At 46.1% G+C, this 20,987-nt stretch overlaps 2 protein-coding genes across 3 annotated transcripts in view; both read right to left on the reverse strand.

Annotated features, from left to right (window-relative positions):
* Positions 1-3,777, reverse strand: part of znhit6 (zinc finger HIT-type containing 6) — a 53,897-nt gene extending 50,120 nt beyond the window's left edge. Inside the window, exon 1 of one of the 2 annotated variants that reach the window (XM_083648412.1) lies at positions 3,643-3,777. In XM_083648412.1, coding sequence (XP_083504538.1) covers positions 3,643-3,758 — 116 coding nt within the window. In that variant the 5' untranslated portion in view covers positions 3,759-3,777. The remainder of the gene's footprint in view (positions 1-3,642) is intronic. The other variant, XM_083648413.1, reaches the window with a different exon arrangement.
* A 1,701-nt stretch (positions 3,778-5,478) lies between these two features.
* Positions 5,479-20,987, reverse strand: part of col24a1 (collagen type XXIV alpha 1 chain) — a 179,293-nt gene continuing 163,784 nt past the window's right edge. Inside the window, exons 50-60 of the mRNA XM_083647399.1 lie at positions 17,897-17,950; positions 17,588-17,650; positions 17,404-17,457; positions 15,747-15,782; positions 14,057-14,092; positions 12,356-12,382; positions 11,093-11,140; positions 10,133-10,301; positions 9,585-9,694; positions 8,479-8,748; positions 5,479-7,326 (exon numbers count right to left, since the gene is read on the reverse strand). Of these exons, the coding sequence (XP_083503525.1) occupies positions 7,180-7,326; positions 8,479-8,748; positions 9,585-9,694; positions 10,133-10,301; positions 11,093-11,140; positions 12,356-12,382; positions 14,057-14,092; positions 15,747-15,782; positions 17,404-17,457; positions 17,588-17,650; positions 17,897-17,950 (1,014 nt within the window). The 3' untranslated portion in view covers positions 5,479-7,179. The remainder of the gene's footprint in view (positions 7,327-8,478; positions 8,749-9,584; positions 9,695-10,132; positions 10,302-11,092; positions 11,141-12,355; positions 12,383-14,056; positions 14,093-15,746; positions 15,783-17,403; positions 17,458-17,587; positions 17,651-17,896; positions 17,951-20,987) is intronic.

Here is a 20,987-nt window from a genome sequence, read left to right on the forward strand (position 1 = left end):
GCAGAAACCACCCCGGCCAGCTTGTATGAGGCAATAACGCTCGTTAAGGTTCTCAATGCTTCTGCAGAAACCACCCCGGCCAGCTTGTATGAGGCAATAACGCTCGTTAAGGTTCTCAATGCTTCTGCAGAAACCACCCCGGCCAGCTTGTATGAGGCAATAACGCTCGTTAAGGTTCTCAATGCTTCTGCAGAAACCACCCCGGCCAGCTTGTATGAGGCAATAACGCTCGTTAAGGTTCTCAATGCTTCTGCAGAAACCACCCCGGCCAGCTTGTATGAGGCAATAACGCTCGTTAAGGTTCTCAATGCTTCTGCAGAAACCACCCCGGCCAGCTTGTATGAGGCAATAACGCTCGTTAAGGTTCTCAATGCTTCTGCAGAAACCACCCCGGCCAGCTTGTATGAGGCAATAACGCTCGTTAAGGTTCTCAATGCTTCTGCAGAAACCACCCCGGCCAGCTTGTATGAGGCAATAACGCTCGTTAAGGTTCTCAATGCTTCTCGTGGATGTGCGCATACAGAGAGAAAATACAAATAAACAATAACAGCCGCCTTCGAAGCTGCCCTCGAGCAACATCTGTTCACTTCCTGTATGATGTGCGTTGCATCGTTCTGGACATTGAAGTGAACTGCGGAGCTCTTGGTGCAGGAAAGCTTGAAGACAAGGTAAAGGATTTCCATCTGCATAATTACTGACATTGCAATGATACAAAGTGGGTTGAAAATGGGCAAAGCCTCCCTTTAACCTGTATTTTATGCACACCTCGGGTAAATAGAAAAGAGGGGCGGGGCAGATGTAGTGAACAAAGATGGATGCTTTAATATTCCATAGCTCTGACCTAACCAAATAACTATCACTATACGAGGGATCAGCCGAGCAGCATTTTGGTAAACAAACCGCATCACTGGGTGGCAACGGCAATGGAACCCTACGGAGCGTGAGTACTATGCTCTAGCCGGCTTGACTCTGTTTACATTTTAAAAACTGAGACAGTTCACACAACGTTAACACGACATGCATATATTATACATCAAACTCTTGTGCTAATTCTGCTCTCACTCAGAATGTCAAAATATAAGCGGTATTAGTAAGTAATAAGTGACGTATAGTTTTTGAGATATTAACGTTTGTTTGGCACAACTCATACTATTAACTGCCGCGGGGTTCAGCATTTCTGGGTGTCAAGTGACGTCATGCTGATTCGTCCTATTGTGAACACAAAGCAAAGAACACTTCTGATATAATGATATTGTTTAGTAAAGTGTATCACTCAAATCAATAGAAAAAAATAAAGGCTTTATATTTAAAAAAATATAGTTTAATCGACTAATCGGAAAAAGAAAGTCTTTAGATTAATCGGAAAGAAAATAATCATTTGGGACAGCCCTCATTTGTTGTATGGTAATTGTTTAACACATTGAGTGCCAGCGACGCCATATGGCGTCAAGAGAAATTTACCGTAGGCTGCCAGCGACGCCAAATGGCGTCAATAACTCCAAATTCATATTTTGACGGGGGAATGTCGATCTAAGCCTCTTACATCGCCTCTTACAATATGGGAGCTATTGAATGTGTCTAACCTATTTTACAGAACCCTTAGGTGGCGACAGTGCTCTCCCGATTAGACAAAGGCCAGGAGAAAAGATAGAAGAAGTCATGAGGAAACGGAAATCGCCATTGATATGCTTGAAGCATAACGTCGTTAGCTGTGCCTGTGAACAGCAGCCATCCGCTGCCACAATTGAGCCCCATCCGTGTCCGCTGCGACAGTCCATCCACATGATCCAGTTGCCGACATGGCGACACCAGCGTCTTTATGAAAAGTTACACCACTCTCAGCTGGGAGCCGAGGACACGCTGTAAAAAAGCGGGGGGTGCAGGCAGCGGACTTTTCAGTGCAGATCAAACAGAGCAAACCACCGCAGCAGAGCAGAGACACTCGACTCCTCCCACCACGGAGGAGGAGGAGGAGGGGGGTGGGGCACGCAGGGCACTAACAGCATACAACCATCGACAGTACACACACACGCAGGCAGCAGCAGGCTCGATGTTTGTTCAACTCAAAGCAGAATTCATTCTGTCGCCTTTCTAACATAAAGATGTGATTATCTCAGAAACTAATTTCAGCATGCTCTTTTCGGTCGAAAACACTCTTTTTCAGAGGGGTGTATTTCCAAAATGGAACGGTTTATAAACACAGTTTTTTTTAAAAATGAAACAGAAGGGTTCAAAGTTTCATTGAGGCTATTGGTTGTCCATATAAGAGGAACACAAAAAATGATATGGCTATATTAAAATGCATTGCGGCCTATGTGGCACAGTACAGCACCTTTTGCCCAAGGGCCGTGGCACTCAAAGTGTTAATGGGTCACAGACAGTAAAATAGTAAAATATTTGAACAGCTTTTGAGCTGGAAACCATCCACTGTACAGTATCTGGAAACATAGCCCCATAACGTGACGCCACTTACTGTACTTACTGTACAGCAGTCGGCGCCACACAGCGTTAGAATCCTCAATAGGTGGGCAAGGCTGTTCAAAAAGCTCTCCTACCCGTATCCCACCTCCGATTGCAGATCCGAAGATATGATCGCCAGCCTAGTGAAGCCAGTAAGTTCGCTGGGGAGGTTAAACGATACTGCTGCGTGAAACAACCGTTTAGAAGCAGTCTTTGCACAGCCTGTGCCGTATTGAGGACAGGAGAAGCTTCCTAATGCCGACAGGAACCTTGGGATTTTGAGTATTTCATGACATGTTTTGCTTCCCAGGTGCGCTGGATTTGCGTTGATCACTGACAGCCGCATGTGTTGTTTGCTCGCCGCGTGCAAGCGGTGCACCATGATAGTGAGATCAAACACACCCTGCTGTAAATTCAGTGCAGGCTGTGCAAAGACTGCTTCTAAACGGTTGTTTCACGCAGGCAGCAGTATCATTTAACCGCCCTGGCGAACTTACTGGCTTCACTAGGCTGGCGATCATATCTTCGGATCTGCAATCGGAGGTCGGATACGGGTAGGAGAGCTTTTTGAACAGCCTTGCCCACCTATTGAGGATTCTAACGCTGTGTGGCGCCAACTGCTGTACAGTAAGTACAGTAAGCGGCGTCACGTTATGGGGCTACTGGCAGAGTGAGTGAAGGGGCACTGCACTAGTGTATAAAAGTGCAACTGTGTGCGCGTGGATACTATATGTGCAGGGAGGGGAGTTGGGGAAATGTATAGTTCAGCTCTTGTGTCGATCAGATGTGACTCTATATTAATTTGCAGCTTAGTTACGTTGTACTAACTCAGAGAGAGAGAGAGAGAGAGAGAGAGAGAGAGAGAGAGAGAGAGAGAGAGAGAGAGAGAGAGAGAGCAAGCGAATGCATGGTACCAAATGAGGCTAACATGGCAACTTTTGCATGCATGGTATCAAATGAGGCTAACATGGCAACTTTTGCTATCTACACGTTCCACGTTAACTGGCAAGTACGAGAATAGCGCTAACATACCGCCAATTTAAGGCTACATATACCGTTATGCCGTACAAACAGTAGACAAGTAACGTTAATGAATGTTAACGTCGTTACAACTGTGAGCTAGCTAATGCTAGCTAAGGTTTCGCTACTGGCTCTCGCTGCCTAGTAAAAAAAACCACTTACTTTGACAGAGACATCTTTCTTTTCTTCCCCCTGACCTCATCCTCCAGACTGCTGTTTTCGACTTGGCTTTCTACAGCTGACAGTGTGTCTGCTGCGGGCAGGATTACGGTGCACATGACTGAGAGAGGGCAGCCACACGTGTACAGGGGAAGCTCTTCTGTAGCATCAAAACAAACCCTTCCTCTTCCTCTCAGGCACCACGTGGGGGAGGAGAATTCCGGTTGAGCGTGAAACTTGCACATTGGCGCCTCCTGGTGTTGGTGGGTTAGAAATACGACATCCAGTAATGTCTGCCTACAGCAGAGGTTCTGAAATGTTTTTCAGCCAAGGAGGACCCCTTACAAGATAAAAAATATACCCGGGGACCCCCTTATTCTGATTTGTGATTTTGGGCTAAGCTTAATTGTTTCCACGGTAACGTGCTTGACTTTTAAATTAATAGGGTTGTTAGATTAGAATGTAATCCATGAACCATTTTAGATTTAAAGCATAAAATATTTCCTATGACGCTTTTGTAAATAAAATAAAAAAGTTTTTATTTTTATTTTCCTGAAAACTTTTTGTGGACCCCCTGGCAAAGTGCCACGGACCCCTGGAGGTCCCTGGACCCCCATTTGAGAACCACTGGGCTACAGTACAGACACAGCTGCAATGTGCCAAGCCCATTATTATGCATATTTGTGGGATGTTATGCATCATAGTGCCACTCAAGATATAGTTTGCCTATCATGCATAATAATGTACCTCATTTATCCTACAGAAGTACAGTATTTCAATAAAATGTTCTGTTTCTGTCCTAAATGGCTAAGATTGTTTCATCCTTGAACGCTGCTTCGTTAAAGAGAGCATTAATAGTCTCAAAGGCCACAGTATTATTGATGCTATGACATGTACAGTAGCAAACACCCATGGCATTGTAATCAAATGTACCTGTCATAGGAAAATGGGGGGGAGGAAAAGTAGGCAGGTGCCTTTGTCAAATGAGGCATTGAGGTTGAATGAATGAAGGCTGCAAAATTAAGTTCCCTAAAAGCCCCTGTGTGACTCCTGTGGAAATCTGTACAGAAGAATACGTGCAAACAATGAACATGATTATATTGTGCTATGGAAGCCAGCGCTGTTGACTCACAGCTAGAAGGTCCTGGTTCGATTCCCGCCTGGGTGCCGAGGGTGTGCCCCTCCCATGTCCCCAGTGCCCACCAGCCAGGTGGGCCATCTCATCGAAAGGGCCCCTCTGTGTGGAGCTTGCATGTTCTCCTCCATATATAATAACCCCCCACTAAAAACATGCAGAAGATTGTTGTCTGACCATAGTGGTGCTGGCACAGCTGGTCCAGTCCCAGCACTGTCTTCTTGCTTGCACCCGTGCTCCGGCATTTTAGACACAAAGTGGCTGATTTGGGTGGGATGTGAAATAGGCGTATATTTCAGGGTTTTCCGAGTAGAGCAGGCGTCAAGACTTGCGTTTCCGTCATATATAACATTTTGTCCGGGAAGTGTCAATCATATTTTTCCAATCACTTGTGGAGGTTCAAGGAAAAATAGATTTCGGTCAGAGAAGGGTCACAGCTTTTTAATTCAGAGCACCCCAAATCCCTCCAGTGACCCCCCCTTCTAAATAATCAACAGTCCCTAATGTTACACAAATTCAAACCAGTCTAATCTAAAACAGATCTGCCAGTGGGAGACAGTCATACAGCAAACAGATGATGCTCCAATGATATTTCATTCAAACCTACAGTATGATATGCTATTGATCATTCCTTTAATCAATCACAAGCAACCAAACATATGGGAATAAAATGTTCATTTTATTTAATGTCAACATATTTATTATTTACAAATTGCATTCAACTTTATCCTCCAGAGATAATTACACTTTGTTCAAGGTAGGGTAAGGACCAGTGGTGTAGTCTAGTTTATTCTAGTGGGTATACTGTGTGTGTGTGTAAATCATAATGTTTCATTATGATTTAATTTACAAGTTAACACAATTACAGAATATTATTCATTATTTCATTTACAAGAAGTTAACACAATTAAAGAATGTAGAAGAATGACTGTTTTGATATTTCACTGTTATCTCTCTACTTTCAATACAAATAAGTCGTGGAAGTCTGTACAAAATCATCTTCCCTTGCAGTTATCTACCCGGTATTTGCGAGACAAACTCTTTGAAGTGAAATTTGTGTCACAAAACTATATTGTTACGAATCCTTACACATTTTTAAGTGGGTATACTCAAATCCTGGAGCTTTCCTAGTGGGTATGCTGTGTATACCTGCGTACCACGTAGACTACACCACTGGTAAGGACTCTTCTTGTAAAGGATTCTGACTGGCCTATGGTAGCTGCCAGTCCACTTAACCACTGAATTAGCTGGGCGCGCACGGGGGGAAGGGGTTGGGGGGTTATGAGTGTGTACACAGAAATTCACTTTTTAAAACATAAATACTTATTTAGACTGCGTTGTAATTGACCAAATAGTTCTCTGAGAGTATAACTTACTGCCATACAGTAATGTGAACAAAAACAAAAAAGGATATAAATAATCAAACATACATGTATGCTGGCAATATATACACAGGAAATGTAAAAACTCACTGATGACTCATTCTTTGTTGCAGCACCAATGATAGGTTACCCCTGAAGAACCTACCAAATAGCAGGAAAATGCTACGAAAAAATATGTAGTGTATCAAAACAAATCATAAATTAGAAATGACCAAATCAAAATAAGTACTCATACAATAGAACAAATCTTGATGTAACCGGTACATACAACTCAAAGCAAAAAAAAAGAAAGAAAAAAGATTAACTTGACACAAGCATCTATTCTAGGAAGTGAATGAGCGGGTCGAGGTAGAGCACCGTCATGTCAGGACAAACGTGTCTGACTGGGCAGGACAAGACAGAATGATCATGAAAACAACGTAACGTTGTTGACCGGAAATGCAATGTTCAAATCAGTCGCACATTATCCACATGCTATTGCACTCTTATAACCCTTTAGTTAGACAGAGCTCCTATTCAGAGGCCTGGCGCTCTCCTTCGGGCTGGCCCCCACTTAGGACGACTAGGGTGTAGGGTGTAGGGTGTAGGGTGTATTGGAGGGTGGTGGGTTGGGGCGTATTGACAGGGAGGTACAGTATGAGTTTGGAGGTTTGGACAAGTCGCTGCGTAGTTAGGCCCAACCCTGAGATCAGGGAGTAACGTGGGTCCAGGATGCAGCCCAACCCAAACACCTTTTGACAGACCAAACGAAAAATACACATTTATTTGATAAATATCGGTATACACTGTTCTCTTTTGGCCGTCTTGGCCTGGATGTCCCACAGAGACCGAGTTCCTCCACCGAGGTCTGCCGTCGACCGGACGTCGCGCTCGCAAAGACCCGATGACAGTCTCTCCCGACAGGAGCGGAGACCCATCCCGGCTCGGTGTTCGAGCCTCTCTTTGGTAGGCAGCCGTTTTCTGCGGCAGCCTCACATTCTCGTAGTTTATGTCGAGTGTGGTATGGCGAAATCGACGTTGGCCTCAGAGGAAGCAGACTGGTCCAACTTCTATATGTCGCTGACTATGGGGCTGCGACGCAGAGGGTTCCTGCATGTCTACAATAGGTAGCTGACGACTATCCTGAGTATGGAAGAGGAAACGTGACTGGTGCCAGCTGCCATCTTGGATCTGAAAAGGGGGGCGGAAGAAGAAATTATCTTCAAAAATCTCTTTCAAAATCTGCAACAAAATGGTCAACAATGTATTTGTACATGTGGATGACATTCTGTTGAAATATATTTTGGGTTGCAAAAATATATTTAGGATATAATTTACTCGCAGAGGTATGCAGTTAACAGAATGTATTTCCAGTGTCTCAAATCTCTTTCGAATTTTTTTTTAATCTCCCTGAACAAATATATGAAATATATGTTTTACAAACATGTGTTGTATGATGTATTATGTTATATGATGTCTCCCACCCCCACCCCTAATTGAATTTCTGTTGTGCCTGCAGTGAAGCTAAATGCAGCATTTTTAATCCATCAATTTAATAAGCTATAACCTATTTGATTCAGGTTCAGGGCTGCAGTCAAGACCACTTTAGTCAAGCCAGTAAAGTCCAAGATCAGGTTGAAAGGTGCTGGAGACCAAGCCAAGAGGACAAGAGCAAACTGGCTCTTATTCAAGACCACGGCCAAACGAGCCAATAAACAGTGTCTATCTATGTTTCTCCAAGTGTGAACATCATGCTTATAAATTATGCTTAATAAAGTTTCTTGTGGATGAACACAAAATGTACAGATGTACAGTAGATCTATCTGCAAATCTGCTCAGTAGATCTATCTGCAAATCTGCTCACATCAACTCATCAATTCATGGGAACTGACTAATAAATGCATAGAAGTTTCAGAGCCATTAGATACGCAGGGTTCTATAGATAAAATCGCTTCATAAAATATGTCACCCTCTTTTTTTCCGTCCCCTGCCCTCCCATTTTCTCCCAAATTGTATTTAGCCAATATCCCCCTGCTGTCCTGGTCGTTGCTTCACCCCCGCTGCCGATCTGGAGACTTGTAGACTAGAACATGCTTCCTACATGTGCAGTCACCAGCCACTTCTTTTCACCCGACAGTGAGGAGTTTCACCGGCAGGACGTAGCGCATGGGAGGATCACGCTATTCCCCCAGTTCCCCTCCCCCTGAACACCGACCAGACCCTCATGATGGTAGGAAGGGGATCTACCACTGCACTACCCAGATGCGCTCTGTTCAATTCCATTCACTGTGTCGCCTAAAAGGAAAAGGATCTGCTGTATCCATTCTCTACTCTGCTCCTCACCTTGCACTCGTCTTGCAGCACGTATGGTTCAAGTAGCGTGTCTTCCTCAAACATCTGGCCGTTCCAGCCGCGGAACCGCGGCCGGATATTCTCCTGGGTGACGGGCCCGGGGGCCTGGGTGTTCTCCTGGGTGACGGGCCCGGTGGCGCTGAAGCTGTCTGCGGTGTCGTAGGGCGGATGGCTCAGGCAGTGGACCGTGATGCTGTGGCTGGCCTCAGTGCTCAGGAGATGGAGGAACTTCATCTGGACTTTCCCCACCCCAAATGTCATCTGTAAAGGGGAAGGCACAGCCAGGGTTGAGTCATGTCATTATAACCACGACTAGAAGGGTGGAGACTTTTTTGGGGGTGTGACCAAACTCATGCCGAAATTTGGCACTGCACTCACTGTCGGATCCTCAGCAGCGCATCCCCCCCCCAAGTTTGAAGTTGATTGGATGAATGGTTTTTGTGATAAACCATTTTTTGTGTTGACAGTAGGTGGCGCTATGACTATGCACATGTCAGAATTGCACGGAATTTGGCACTGCACTCTGTTGGGTCCCCAGCAGAGCACTCCCCAAGTTTGAAGTGAAGTTTGAAGGGAGGTGGCGCTATGACTATGCACGTGTCCGAATTGCACAGAATTTGGCACTGCACTCTGTTGGCTCCCCAGCAGTGCACTCCCCAAGGTTGAAGTCAATCGGATGAACAGTTCTCGAAAACAAACAGCTTTTTGTGATGCCAGTAGGTGGCGCTATGACTATCCGGGTGTCCAAAATTTGGCAACTCCGGACATACATGCACGCATACATACATACAGCTCTCCAATTATAGTATAGTCATAGGATAAGGTGAAGGCTTATATTCCCAAACAGCCACAGGTTGCTACAGCAATGCCTGCAAGAATTAGCCTACTGGTACAGTTATTAGTTATCTTAATAGTGATATTTCTTTAGGTGCAATTATCCAATTATTTGAAATCCTGATTGAAGGTAAGGTAAAGACTCACTGCACCTATTCATTAATGCCGCAATAAAGTCAAGGTTCAAATGTTGCTTCTTTGTGTCCAGTACGATGTTCAGGTTTGATATTTGAATGTTATTTGTCCACTTCACTATCTGGTACCTTATTAGAGGCCAGTGGATGTAAACAGGTTTGCCCCCCTGCAGTGAAGTTGCAGAAGACCTCAATGGCGTCTGAAGTACAGCCCAGGTTTGGATCGATCCAGAACAGACCTGAATTCAGAGATAAAGGCAGAGACAGACCAAACAATTAATAACAATATTAATATATTAATAATCCTAATATTAATAAATGTTACTTGCAAAAGTAACAGAATAGAATAGAATGGAAATTAAATTAAATAGAAAGGAATAGTAAAATACATGAAATTGGGATAAAAATTGAGCAACACACTGAAAAGTGGTCTAGCTGTCTGGCTATCTAGCAATTTTTTTTTTTTCTTTTTTTTTTAAGATGATACAACTTGTGCCCAGTGAAAATGAATGGCTCTCTTGATGGTGTTGAACCCGCACCCAGTACAGTCTGACAAACACATTAATAGAAACCAGACTAAAGAGTCTAGAGACTAACATAATGAAATACAGTAGACCAGCGTTTTTCCAAGCCCCTAAAATCACATGCCCTCAGTGTTTGGTGTATCAAGTTCTGACCATCAGCGAGCTTGTGGTGGCAGTCTAGCAGGTCTTTACAGATGCGGACCGGGTTCTCCCGCGTGCCCAGAGGCTTTTTGATGCTCTCGATCACACTGCTCAGGTAGCGCAGAGTCTTGAGGATCTCCGAGTTCTGGTCCGGCATGCTCATCTCAGTGTTCTGGAAACTCTGGTTAGGAACGGGTCAGCAAAGAATGAACGAAAACGAGACACACTTGAGTGGCTTAATTGCAGTCGTGACAATAACAACCAGCTCAAAAACCCAATTGGGCAAAGAACTAGTCTAGCTTTTTTATACTGCCATTAAGATCCTAAACAGACAACATTCATCTACCATCCCAGCAGTTCCCAACCTTTTCTGAGTCAGTTGAAAATATCAAAAATGTTAGCGGCCCACATCCGACCGTAAACAGTACAGAAGCCAAAATATAATTTGTAATAATAATAATAATAATAATAATAATAAAGATTGTAATGTTTTGCCAATTATTTGGCTGCCCACGTGCAATTCCTTCATGACCCACAGGTTGGGAATGACTGATCTATACCTTTCTAGCAATCAATCCATCCATCCATCATACATCTTCAAAATAGGGCTGCAATGAACGATTATTTTCATTGTTGATCATTTTCTGGATTCATCGATTCGTTGTTTGGTCTAGAAAATGGTGAAAAATGTTGATCAGGTTTTCCAAAGCCCAAGATGACACCCTAAATGTCTTATTTTGCCCACAACCCAAATATATTCACTCCACTGTAATAGAGTAAAGAAACCAGAAAATATTCACATTTAAGAATTTGGAATCAGAGAATATTGAGTTTTTTTTATTATTCAATTATTGATTATCAAAATAGATGGCAATTAATTTAATAGTTGACAACTAATCAATTGATCATTACAGCTCTATCAAAACCACCATCCATCCATCCCACAGACAGAGAGTGTATGAAGTGCTTTACCTCTGATTCAAATAGAGCGTGAACTACTGAGTCAGCATATATCTGCCTCTGTGGAATAAACATCAGCACAATTCAGTTTAGATCCGGTGTACAAACCATTATTAAACTAAAAGATTTTCATCCACTGGCTTGTTCACTGGGAAGAGAAAAATGCCTACAGTTTATAGTGAAAACTCAAGAGGAGTAAAATCAGTCCTGCGTCAATAAACTGTCACATTCCTGACCCCGGCAGGGGGGCAACACCAACACAATCCGCTCAGCATAAACACTATGATTATCATCTAATATGCGTAAACAGAAAAGCCATCTGGTACTTTTTTATTACCCTTATTTCTAAGTGTTCAAACGGAAAAGAGGTCACTCAGATAAGATTTCTGAAATGAAAACTGGGCACATTTCCAGTTCTGCAGTCCATATCATTAAAATATCCAATCTATGAAATAAAAAATGGGGACAATTCCGGTTTCGTATATTTTGGTAACTATGTTGTAGTGTAATAAACTACGGTGCAGGCCAACTGATATCCCTCCAAAATACCACATTAAGACACCAAGACCACGAGGAACAACATAAAAAAAATTCATTCTGTGATTTGGTATCAAAAACCTTTGGCATTTTCAGATTTTTGTAAGAATTAAAAAATGTTGGCGATTGGGTGGTGAACACTTCTGTTCTGGAAATTGCTCAGAACCCCCTTAATGTCAATCTATCTAGGAAAGCTATACACCCCCCTAGGTCTCTAGGTTGTGGTTGTAAAGTTGCATGAGGCTGCGATTATCCTAGAGATCAAAATAGGGTCATTTAGGAGTAGAAAATCGAACACATTTTCGAGGACAGCTCCAGACGGGACAGGACGCCAAAAAGGGGACTGTCCCCAAAAATCGGAGGGTACGTCTGTCACCTTACACTCATTACGTCATTTACATTACGCTTTGTTCACACCCGGCGCTATTCAGAAGCAGAACTGAAGCAGAGCTTAACTGATGCTGAGTGCCATGCTAAAGCGGTCACACCAGAAACACTCTTTTCCTCAGTGCTTGGTTCTGAGCTCCTCCTCCGACCCCCCCCACCCCCCACACCCCCCCCTGGGATCCACTGGGAAATGTTCTAACTACTCCCTCTAACTCTATGCTCCAGACCTCAAACAGCCAACGCTCTGCCTTTCATGTGGAACCCAAAATAGGACCTCTGCCCCCCATAGCTGATCCTCTCCTTCCTCTACCGTTTCTGTTTCAGTCAATACGAGTGACACAAAATACTTACTGTGGGACCAGGAGCACCAGGTGGTCCCTGAGGGGTGGAGGGAGAAAGACAGCATGAGGGATACAGTGAGGAAGAATCTCATCAGGGTTGGGGTCAGTTCACTTTCAAGTCAATCAATTCTGTCTGTGTGGTTGGTAGTTTCTCTGTCTGTGGGGTTGGTAGTTTCTGTGTCTGTGTGGTTGGTAGTTTCTGTGTCTGTGTGGTTGGTAGTTTCTGTGTCTGTGTGGTTGGTAGTTTCTGTGTCTGTGGGGTTTGTAGTTTCTGTGTCTGTGTGGTTGGTAGTTTGTGTGTCTGTGTGGTTGGTAGTTTCTGTGTCTGTGGGGTTGGTAGTTTCTGTGTCTGTGGGGTTTGTAGTTTCTCTGTCTGTGGGGTTGGTAGTTTCTGTGTCTGTGTGGTTGGTAGTTTCTCTGTCTGTGGGGTTGGTAGTTTCTGTGTCTGTGTGGTTGGTAGTTTCTCTGTCTGTGGGGTTGGTAGTTTCTGTGTCTGTGGGGTTGGTAGTTTCTGTGTCTGTGTGGTTGGTAGTTTCTGTGTCTGTGGGGTTGGTAGTTTGTGTGTCTGTGTGGTTGGTAGTTTCTGTGTCTGTGGGGTTTGTAGTTTGTGTGTCTGTGTGGTTGGTAGTTTCTGTGTCTGTGTGGTTGGTAGTTTCTGTGTCTGTGTGGTTGGTAGTTTCTGTGTCTGTGTGGTTTGTAGTTTCTGTGTCTGTGGGGTTTGTAGTTTGTGTGTCTGTGTGGTTGGTAGTTTCTGTGTCTGTGTGGTTGGTAGTTTCTGTGTCTGTGTGGTTGGTAGTTTCTGTGTCTGTGGGGTTTGTAGTTTGTGTGTCTGTGTGGTTGGTAGTTTCTGTGTCTGTGTGGTTGGTAGTTTCTGTGTCTGTGGGGTTTGTAGTTTCTGTGTATGTGGGGTTTGTAGTTTCTGTGTCTGTGGGGTTTGTAGTTTCTGTGTCTGTGGGGTTGGTAGTTTCTGTGTCTGTGGGGTTTGTAGTTTCTGTGTCTGTGGGGTTGGTAGTTTCTGTGTCTGTGGGGTTTGTAGTTTCTGTGTCTGTGGGGTTTGTAGTTTCTGTGTCTGTGAGGTTTGTAGTTTCTGTGTCTGTGGGGTTGGTAGTTTCTGTGTCTGTGTGGTTGGTAGTTTCTGTGTCTGTGGGGTTGGTAGTTTCTGTGTCTGTGGGGTTGGTAGTTTCTGTGTCTGTGGGGTTGGTAGTTTCTGTGTCTGTGGGGTTTGTAGTTTCTGTGTCTGTGTGGTTGGTAGTTTCTGTGTCTGTGGGGTTGGTAGTTTCTGTGTCTGTGGGGTTTGTAGTTTGTGTGTCTGTGGGGTTTGTAGTTTGTGTGTCTGTGGGGTTTGTAGTTTGTGTGTCTGTGGGGTTTGTAGTTTGTGTGTCTGTGGGGTTGGTAGTTTCTGTGTCTGTGGGGTTGGTAGTTTCTGTGTCTGTGGGGTTGGTAGTTTGTGTGTCTGTGGGGTTTGTAGTTTCTGTGTCTGTGGGATTTGTAGTAGGTATATAGGGAGGTATATGAGCGTGCGGTGCAACCAGGGACCCGCATAGAATAAACAGCCATGGGCCAGCCGGGACTGATTGAATTGAAAGTAAACTGACCTAATATTGACACAATCTCTGGTTCCCATGTCTCAACAAAGCCTTTTATATGTGTAGCATGTTATTCGAGTGTGGTTACCGAGGTGAAGTGTTGAAATCGAGGGCCAAATACTTACTCTGGGACCTGGATTCCCCTGTGGCCCTTGGGGCCCCTGCGATGTAAAAGCACACACAGCAATCAAAGTGTTAACATGGCAGAAGAGATCATATACTCATCTACACCACGGCGCTGGGATCATGAGATGGAAAAGTCAGGACATTCATTCACTCACTCACTCACTCACTCAGGCATGGACGTTCAGTGAGTTTAGTGGGGAAATGGCTGTAGCTAGGGATAGGAAGGTGGTACAGAGCCACGATTCGAGGGTAGGATTAGTGGCTAGGGGGGTATGGGTGGTGTTTGGAGGGGGCGAGGGGGGAAAATAGACCCTCTATCATGCATGTCCAGAGTGGCTATCTACTGCCCCCTCTGGCTGACGAGAGCATGGAGTCCAATAGCAGCTGCTCTGTATTAGGCCATGGTGGAATGGGCTGTGTGTGAGAAGAACACAAGCTGTATCTGCAGAGTCCGAGAAAAAGGCTAGAATGAACGAGCCATGTGTGTGCGTGTGTGTGCGTGCGTGCGCATGTGTGTGTCTGTGTCTGTGTGTGTGTGTGTGTGTGTGTGTGTGTGTGTGTGCGTGTGCGTGCGTGCGTGCGTGCGCATGTGTGTGTGTGTGTGTGTGTGTATGTGTGGTAGTGTAAGTTGCCATGGGATCTTAAAACAGTTTACACTGCAGTGCGGGACGCAGGAAGTGTATGGTGAGTGCACCGCGGCTTGCCATGCTAACATTATGACAAGGCACTTCCTCCAACAGCTACATTTACAGTAAGGCCCCACGCAGACACTGTGAAACAGCTACTTCCAGGCATGACTCAGCCATGGTCATCTAAACCCCAGCACCACTGAACCCCAGCTAGCTGTCATATTCTGTAAACAGAGCATTTGTCATTGACAGTAGGTCATTCGGTCTTCTAACCAATTCCCCCTGCTGTGCCGGTCATTGCTCCACCCCCCCTCTGCTGATCTGGGGAGAGTTGTGGACGAGCTACAGGGATTCCCAAACTGTGGTCCTGGGACCACTGGTGGATCACGAGGCTCCACCTGGTGGTACTCAAGAGCCTTGCTGAGCCTATTGGCAAATGGCAAGAGCAACAAATGAACAGCCTAATTGTTATTTCAAACATCGATATCAGCCCAGAACTTCACACCCCTAGGTGTTATTTAGAGTTACTGATGCTACTGCATGGTTAAATCAGTCAATTTTATTTTATGGGGGGGGGGGGGAAATGTTGTTGGTATCCTCAGTGGGAAATGGTACTTGGGAAATTTGGTTTGGTACTTGGTCTGAAAAGTTTGGGAACCTCTGGACTAGCGCATGCTCGCTGCAATACAGTGCAGTCGCCAAGCTGCTTCTTTTCACCTGACAGCGAGGATTTTCACCAGCAGGACGTAGCGCGTGGCTCGTGGGAGGATCACACTATGCGCCCCAGTTCAGCTCCCCCCGAACAGGCGCACCAACCAACCAGAGGAGGCACTAGTGCAGCGACCAGGACCCATACCCCACCGGCTTCCCACCCGCAGACACGGCCAAGTGTTTCTGTAAGAGCGTTTGACCAAGCTGGAAGTACCCGGGTCTCCGTGGTGGTAGGCAGGTGCTTTTACCTCTACCCTACCCTACGATGCCCCAGACTACAGTCATCTTGAAAGAATATTCAGTTTTAGTTGACTTGTATAAAGTGAATAAAACTATTAATCTATCTTACCATTTCGCCATTGCTTCCCTTTGGACCCCGTAGCCCCTGTGGGGGGGAAAAAAACACTTTAAATATAGCAGTGTACTGTACAAGTCTCTGACATTCGTTCCCTTATCGTTGTTATTAAGCTGTTTTACCTTTCAAATGTAAGGCTAGTACTGTAGATACATTGGAAATGAGGACTAGTCATCTTTGCATGGGTTTAAGTTTGACATACTCTAAGGTCAAAGGTCACTGGCTGACGAGTACCACGTTTTCTCTACCAACTCCTGCTTTAAAGGAATAGTGCATCCAAAAATGAAAAAAATCTACAAAATCAAAATCTACTCACCCTCCTCATGCCAGTTGAAAAACAGGTGACATTTGTCCATATATAGTTCCAAAAAGACCTATATTTACACCATCATTTAGTGCAAATCTTAACTACAGCTATTTGCAACAAATGATGGTGTATACAGTAGGGTTGGCACGATGGACGATGGCATCGACCATCGTGATTGGCCGACCCCCCATCGACCTCTGAGCCTTCTACATCGGATCATCGTGATTAATTATCTGTTCGAAATAAATGTGTGCCGTTTTAATAATAAAAAATACCAAGTCCACTTACCGTGACGCGTGGGGGACGCGCCGGCAGCATTAAACGAGCGCCCCCAGTTCAGACTCAGAGAAGCCTCCCCTCCCCCTCCTCCGCTCTAGTGCTTCTCTGCACTGGGTGCGCTTGTTTAATGATGCCGGGGCGTCCCCCGCGCACGAGAAGTCAGTTCTTTTGTTGTGATAACTTTTAAGACAAAGAAGAAACTTCACGTTCTTTCCTGTTTTCAACCCAAAGTGAGTACAAGTCTTCAACTGTGAAGAAACTGCCTGTTTCCAAAGTGAAAGTTGAAGTTGATACAGCACTAGCAATATTGAACGGCGCAAAACAAATAGGCTAACATTAATGTTACAGATCCTGACCAACAACATGTGCATGTGTGTTGAATTTAACTAGCTGGCAGAAAACTGACAGAATTACTGGTGGATATAATGTTAGATTCGCGTGGACTTTTGAACCTAATAAGAGAGAGTTGAGGAGACTGGAGAGAGTTGAGAGAGAAATACAGCAGTAGCTGCTGCTGCTGCCGCTGCTTGAGTGGCCTGGCTCTGTGCAGTAGCTAGTAGCCTGCCTGTCGGTCTCATGAAGAGCTCAGCTGTCCTGCTGTTAACGTGCATTGCAGCAGCAGATGGCATAAATGACGATGCCATCGTTCAAAACGATGTTTCACTGTAAAACAATCACGATGGATATTTTGGTGACATCGCACAACGCTAGTATACAGTATGACTAACACATTTCACCTGTGCTTCATTTGGTATGAGGGTGAGTAGATTATGACAGCATTTTCATTTTTGGGTGAAATATACCTTTAAGCTTCAGTCACCATCTGGCTACATTTCCAGAAGGCAAGACACAAGACAGACGTGTCAAGCCAGGACAATAAGATAACGATACACACAAAACATGTGTGTGGCGCGTGCACGCACACACGCACGCACGCGCGCGCACGCACACACACGCACACACACACACACACACACACACACACACACACACACACACACACACACACACACACACACACACACACACACACACACACACACACACACACACACAGAAACCTACATGTTTTCCCATGGGGCCCATCATTCCTTCAGGGCCTACAGGTCCAGAGTATCCCTGAAACAGACAGCAGAGTTAGGGTTCCAGTGTTAGGGTGTGATTCTGAGCACAGCGGTGTACCTGCTGTGTTAGGGTGTGATTCTGAGCACAGCGGTTTACCTGCTGTCTCTATTTCTATCATACTTACCAGAATACCCACAGGGCCTTTGGGACCAGGGACACCTTTCAATCCAAAATCGCCATTCGGCCCCTGTTGCAAACAAAAGAGTTGTTGTTTTGTTTTCTCAGTTGCAGGCGTGTCATGACACAGGGACAATGGACTATATTGTGGTTGTGTGACAGACGTTTGTCCTGCTGGCCCATCAGTCAAGTATCTGACCTCTTCTCATCCTCTGTCATGTTATATCGTTCTCTACTCCTCTTCCTCCTCTCATCTCATGCCTACATTTCTAGTTTTCCTCTCCTCTCCTGTTTCCTTAGCTACACAACCTCTCACCTTTGGTCCTGGAAAGCCGTGTAAACCAATCACACCCAAGTCTCCAGATTCCCCCTGAAAGCAAAGAAGACAATCACATCATAGAAATAGTCAGAGCTTCCACACATCAGCATCTTCACCTTTCATAGAAGGGCCTGTATGTGTGTATGATCTATGAAACCATCCATACCGTTATTGAGTCCCGTTTTATCCTAGCGCCCCAGACGCACCAGGTGTCTGGTTCCAGACGCACCAGGTGTCTGGTTCCAGATGCACCAGGTGTCTGGTTCCAGATGCACCAGGTGTCTGGTTCCAGACGCACCAGGTGTCTGGTTCCAGATGCACCAGGTGTCTGGTTCCAGACGCACCAGGTGTCTGGTTCCAGACGCACCAGGTGTCTGGTTCCAGACGCACCAGGTGTCTGGTTCCAGACGCACCAGGTGTCTGGTTCCAGACGCACCAGGTGTCTGGTTCCAGATGCACCAGGTGTCTGGTTCCAGACGCACCAGGTGTCTGGTTCCAGATGCACCAGGTGTCTGGTTCCAGACGCACCAGGTGTCTGGTTCCAGATGCACCAGGTGTCTGGTTCCAGACGCACCAGGTGTCTGGTTCCAGACGCACCAGGTGTCTGGTTCCAGATGCACCAGGTGTCTGGTTCCAGACGCACCAGGTGTCTGGTTCCAGATGCACCAGGTGTCTGGTTCCAGACGCACCAGGTGTCTGGTCCAGACGCACCAGGCGTCTGGTTGCTGTCTCATTTATTTTCATGTCCAACGCGAAAGAACTGGCAGGCGCAGAAAACTAGGGCACACAAGAGGCTTCATGTCTGTGTCTACAATAACGCCAACGCACACTCGCCCGCACGCACGCACAGACGCAGATATAGGGGCTGGGTGTCTGTGCCCCCTCTGTGTCTGTGCTCTGTCTGTGGTCCAGGGTGGCAGACACTGTGTTTGCACAGCCAGTCATCCACATCCTCTAGCCGGCTCTGCTTTCTGGCTAACAGCTTTTGGCCCAGAGACTCCATTCCCTGAAAAGCGTAAAGGGATCAGACCCGGGGGCCAGAGTCCCGCTCTCTGTTTCACCAGCATCAATGGAGAAGACCAGGAGGAGGAGGGGCGGAGGTGTGTGTGTGTGTGTGTGTGTGTGTGTGTGTGTGTGTGTGTGTGTGTGTGTGTGTGGAGGAGGAGGAGGGGCGGGGGTGTGTGTGTGTGTGTGTGTGTGTGTGTGTGTGTGTGTGTGTGTGGAGGAGGAGGGGCGGAGGTGTGTGTGTGTGTGTGTGTGTGTGTGTGTGGAGGAGGAGGGGCGGAGGTGTGTGTGTGTGTGTGTGTGTGTGTGTGTGTGTGTGTGTGTGGAGGAGGAGGGGCGGAGGTGTGTGTGTGTGTGTGTGTGTGTGTGTGTGTTTGTGTGTGTGTGTGGAGGAGGAGGGGCGGAGGTGTGTGTGTGTGTGTGTGTGTGTGTGTTTGTGTGTGTGTGTGGAGGAGGAGGGGCGGAGGTGTGTGTGTGTGTGTGTGTGTGTGTGTGTGTGTGTGTGTGTGTGTTTGTGTGTGTGTGTGTGTGGAGGAGGAGGGGCGGAGGTGTGTGTGTGTGTGTGTGTGTGTGTGTGTGTGTGTGTGTGTGTGTGGAGGAGCGGGGGGGGGGGGGGGGGGGGGTACTTTGAGGAGTTATATAAGTAAAGTGGAGCACCTCGTCTTCATGTCCCTGGAGAGCTCTGGAGGATCTTACATAACTTGGCCTCGTTGGGCAAAATGTTTCCATTCCTCGTCTCGCCCAGATCATTTCTTACTCTACTCAGGGTGGAAAAGTATCAGACACGCACATTTTAACCCCACCGCAGCTTGGCTACCTAAGCCCCCGCAGCTTGGCTACCTAAGCCCCAGCAGCTTGGCTACCTAAGCTCCCGCAGCTTGGCTACCTAACCCCACCGCAGCTTGGCTACCTAAGCCCCCGCAGCTTGGCTACCTAAGCCCCCGCAGCTTGGCTACCTAAGCCCCCGCAGCTTGGCTACCTAAGCCCCCGCAGCTTGGCTACCTAAGCCCCACCGCAGCTTGGCTACCTAACCCCACCGCAGCTTGGCTACCTAAGCCCCCGCAGCTTGGCTACCTAAGCCCACCGCAGCTTGGCTACCTAAGCCCCCGCAGCTTGGCTACCTAAGCCCCCGCAGCTTGGCTACCTAAGCCCCCGCAGCTTGGCTACCTAAGCCCCCGCAGCTTGGCTACCTAAGCCCCCGCAGCTTGGCTACCTAAGCCCCCACAGCTATATTTAGAGAGGGCTATCAAGGAATGTATATAAGCTTATAAGCCCCTCTTTTGTAGAGAAAAGAAACATTCCTCAGGGTGGTATTCAAGGCTTAAAGTAATTACAAAAAAACATTCTGAGCCTGAAATGTTCCTGACTGATGGACTATAAAACTAGTCTAACAAGACTGTGTGTGGACACTGTTTGTTTGTTTGTTTGTTTGTTTCTTACCAGCTCAGCCCTGGGGAGCTGCGTAGAGAACAGCCAAAGAAATGCCACATTTTGATGCTGAATGATGATTGTAAATGATGAAAGACAGATCAAGTTCAGGTCTGTCATTGCTGCTGGAGCGGCAGCTGTAACTGTCACTCCCGGTGTGGTCAGATATCACTCCCGGTGTGATCAGATATCACTCCCGGTGTGGTCAGATATCACTCCCAGTCCTGGTGTGGTCAGATATCACTCCCGATGTGGTCAGATATCACTCCCAGTGTGGTCAGATATCACTCCCAGTCCTGGTGTGGTCAGATATCACTCCCAGTCCTGGTGTGGTCAGATATCACTCCCGGTGTGGTCAGATATCACTCCTGGTGTGGTCAGCAGTGTTGGGCAAGTTACTTTCAAAATGTAATATACTACATAGTTACTTTAATTTGAAAGTAATAAGTTACTTTACAATATTACTTTCGGTGTAGAGTAACTCATTACTTATTACGCTACATTTGCATTACTTTGACCAAAATAACGGCAGCAGCAGAATGACATCGCCGCCCCGGAACCATCCCGGAAAAAATTTCAACCGCCTTGAAGTCAAGTGTAAACAATCCAAAATTCCAAATGTTATTCTTTTCCTTTGTTATTGTCATCTATAGTG

Source organism: Poromitra crassiceps (assembly GCF_964638095.1).
Source record: "Poromitra crassiceps genome assembly, chromosome: 12".
Lineage (NCBI taxonomy): Eukaryota > Metazoa > Chordata > Actinopteri > Beryciformes > Melamphaidae > Poromitra > Poromitra crassiceps.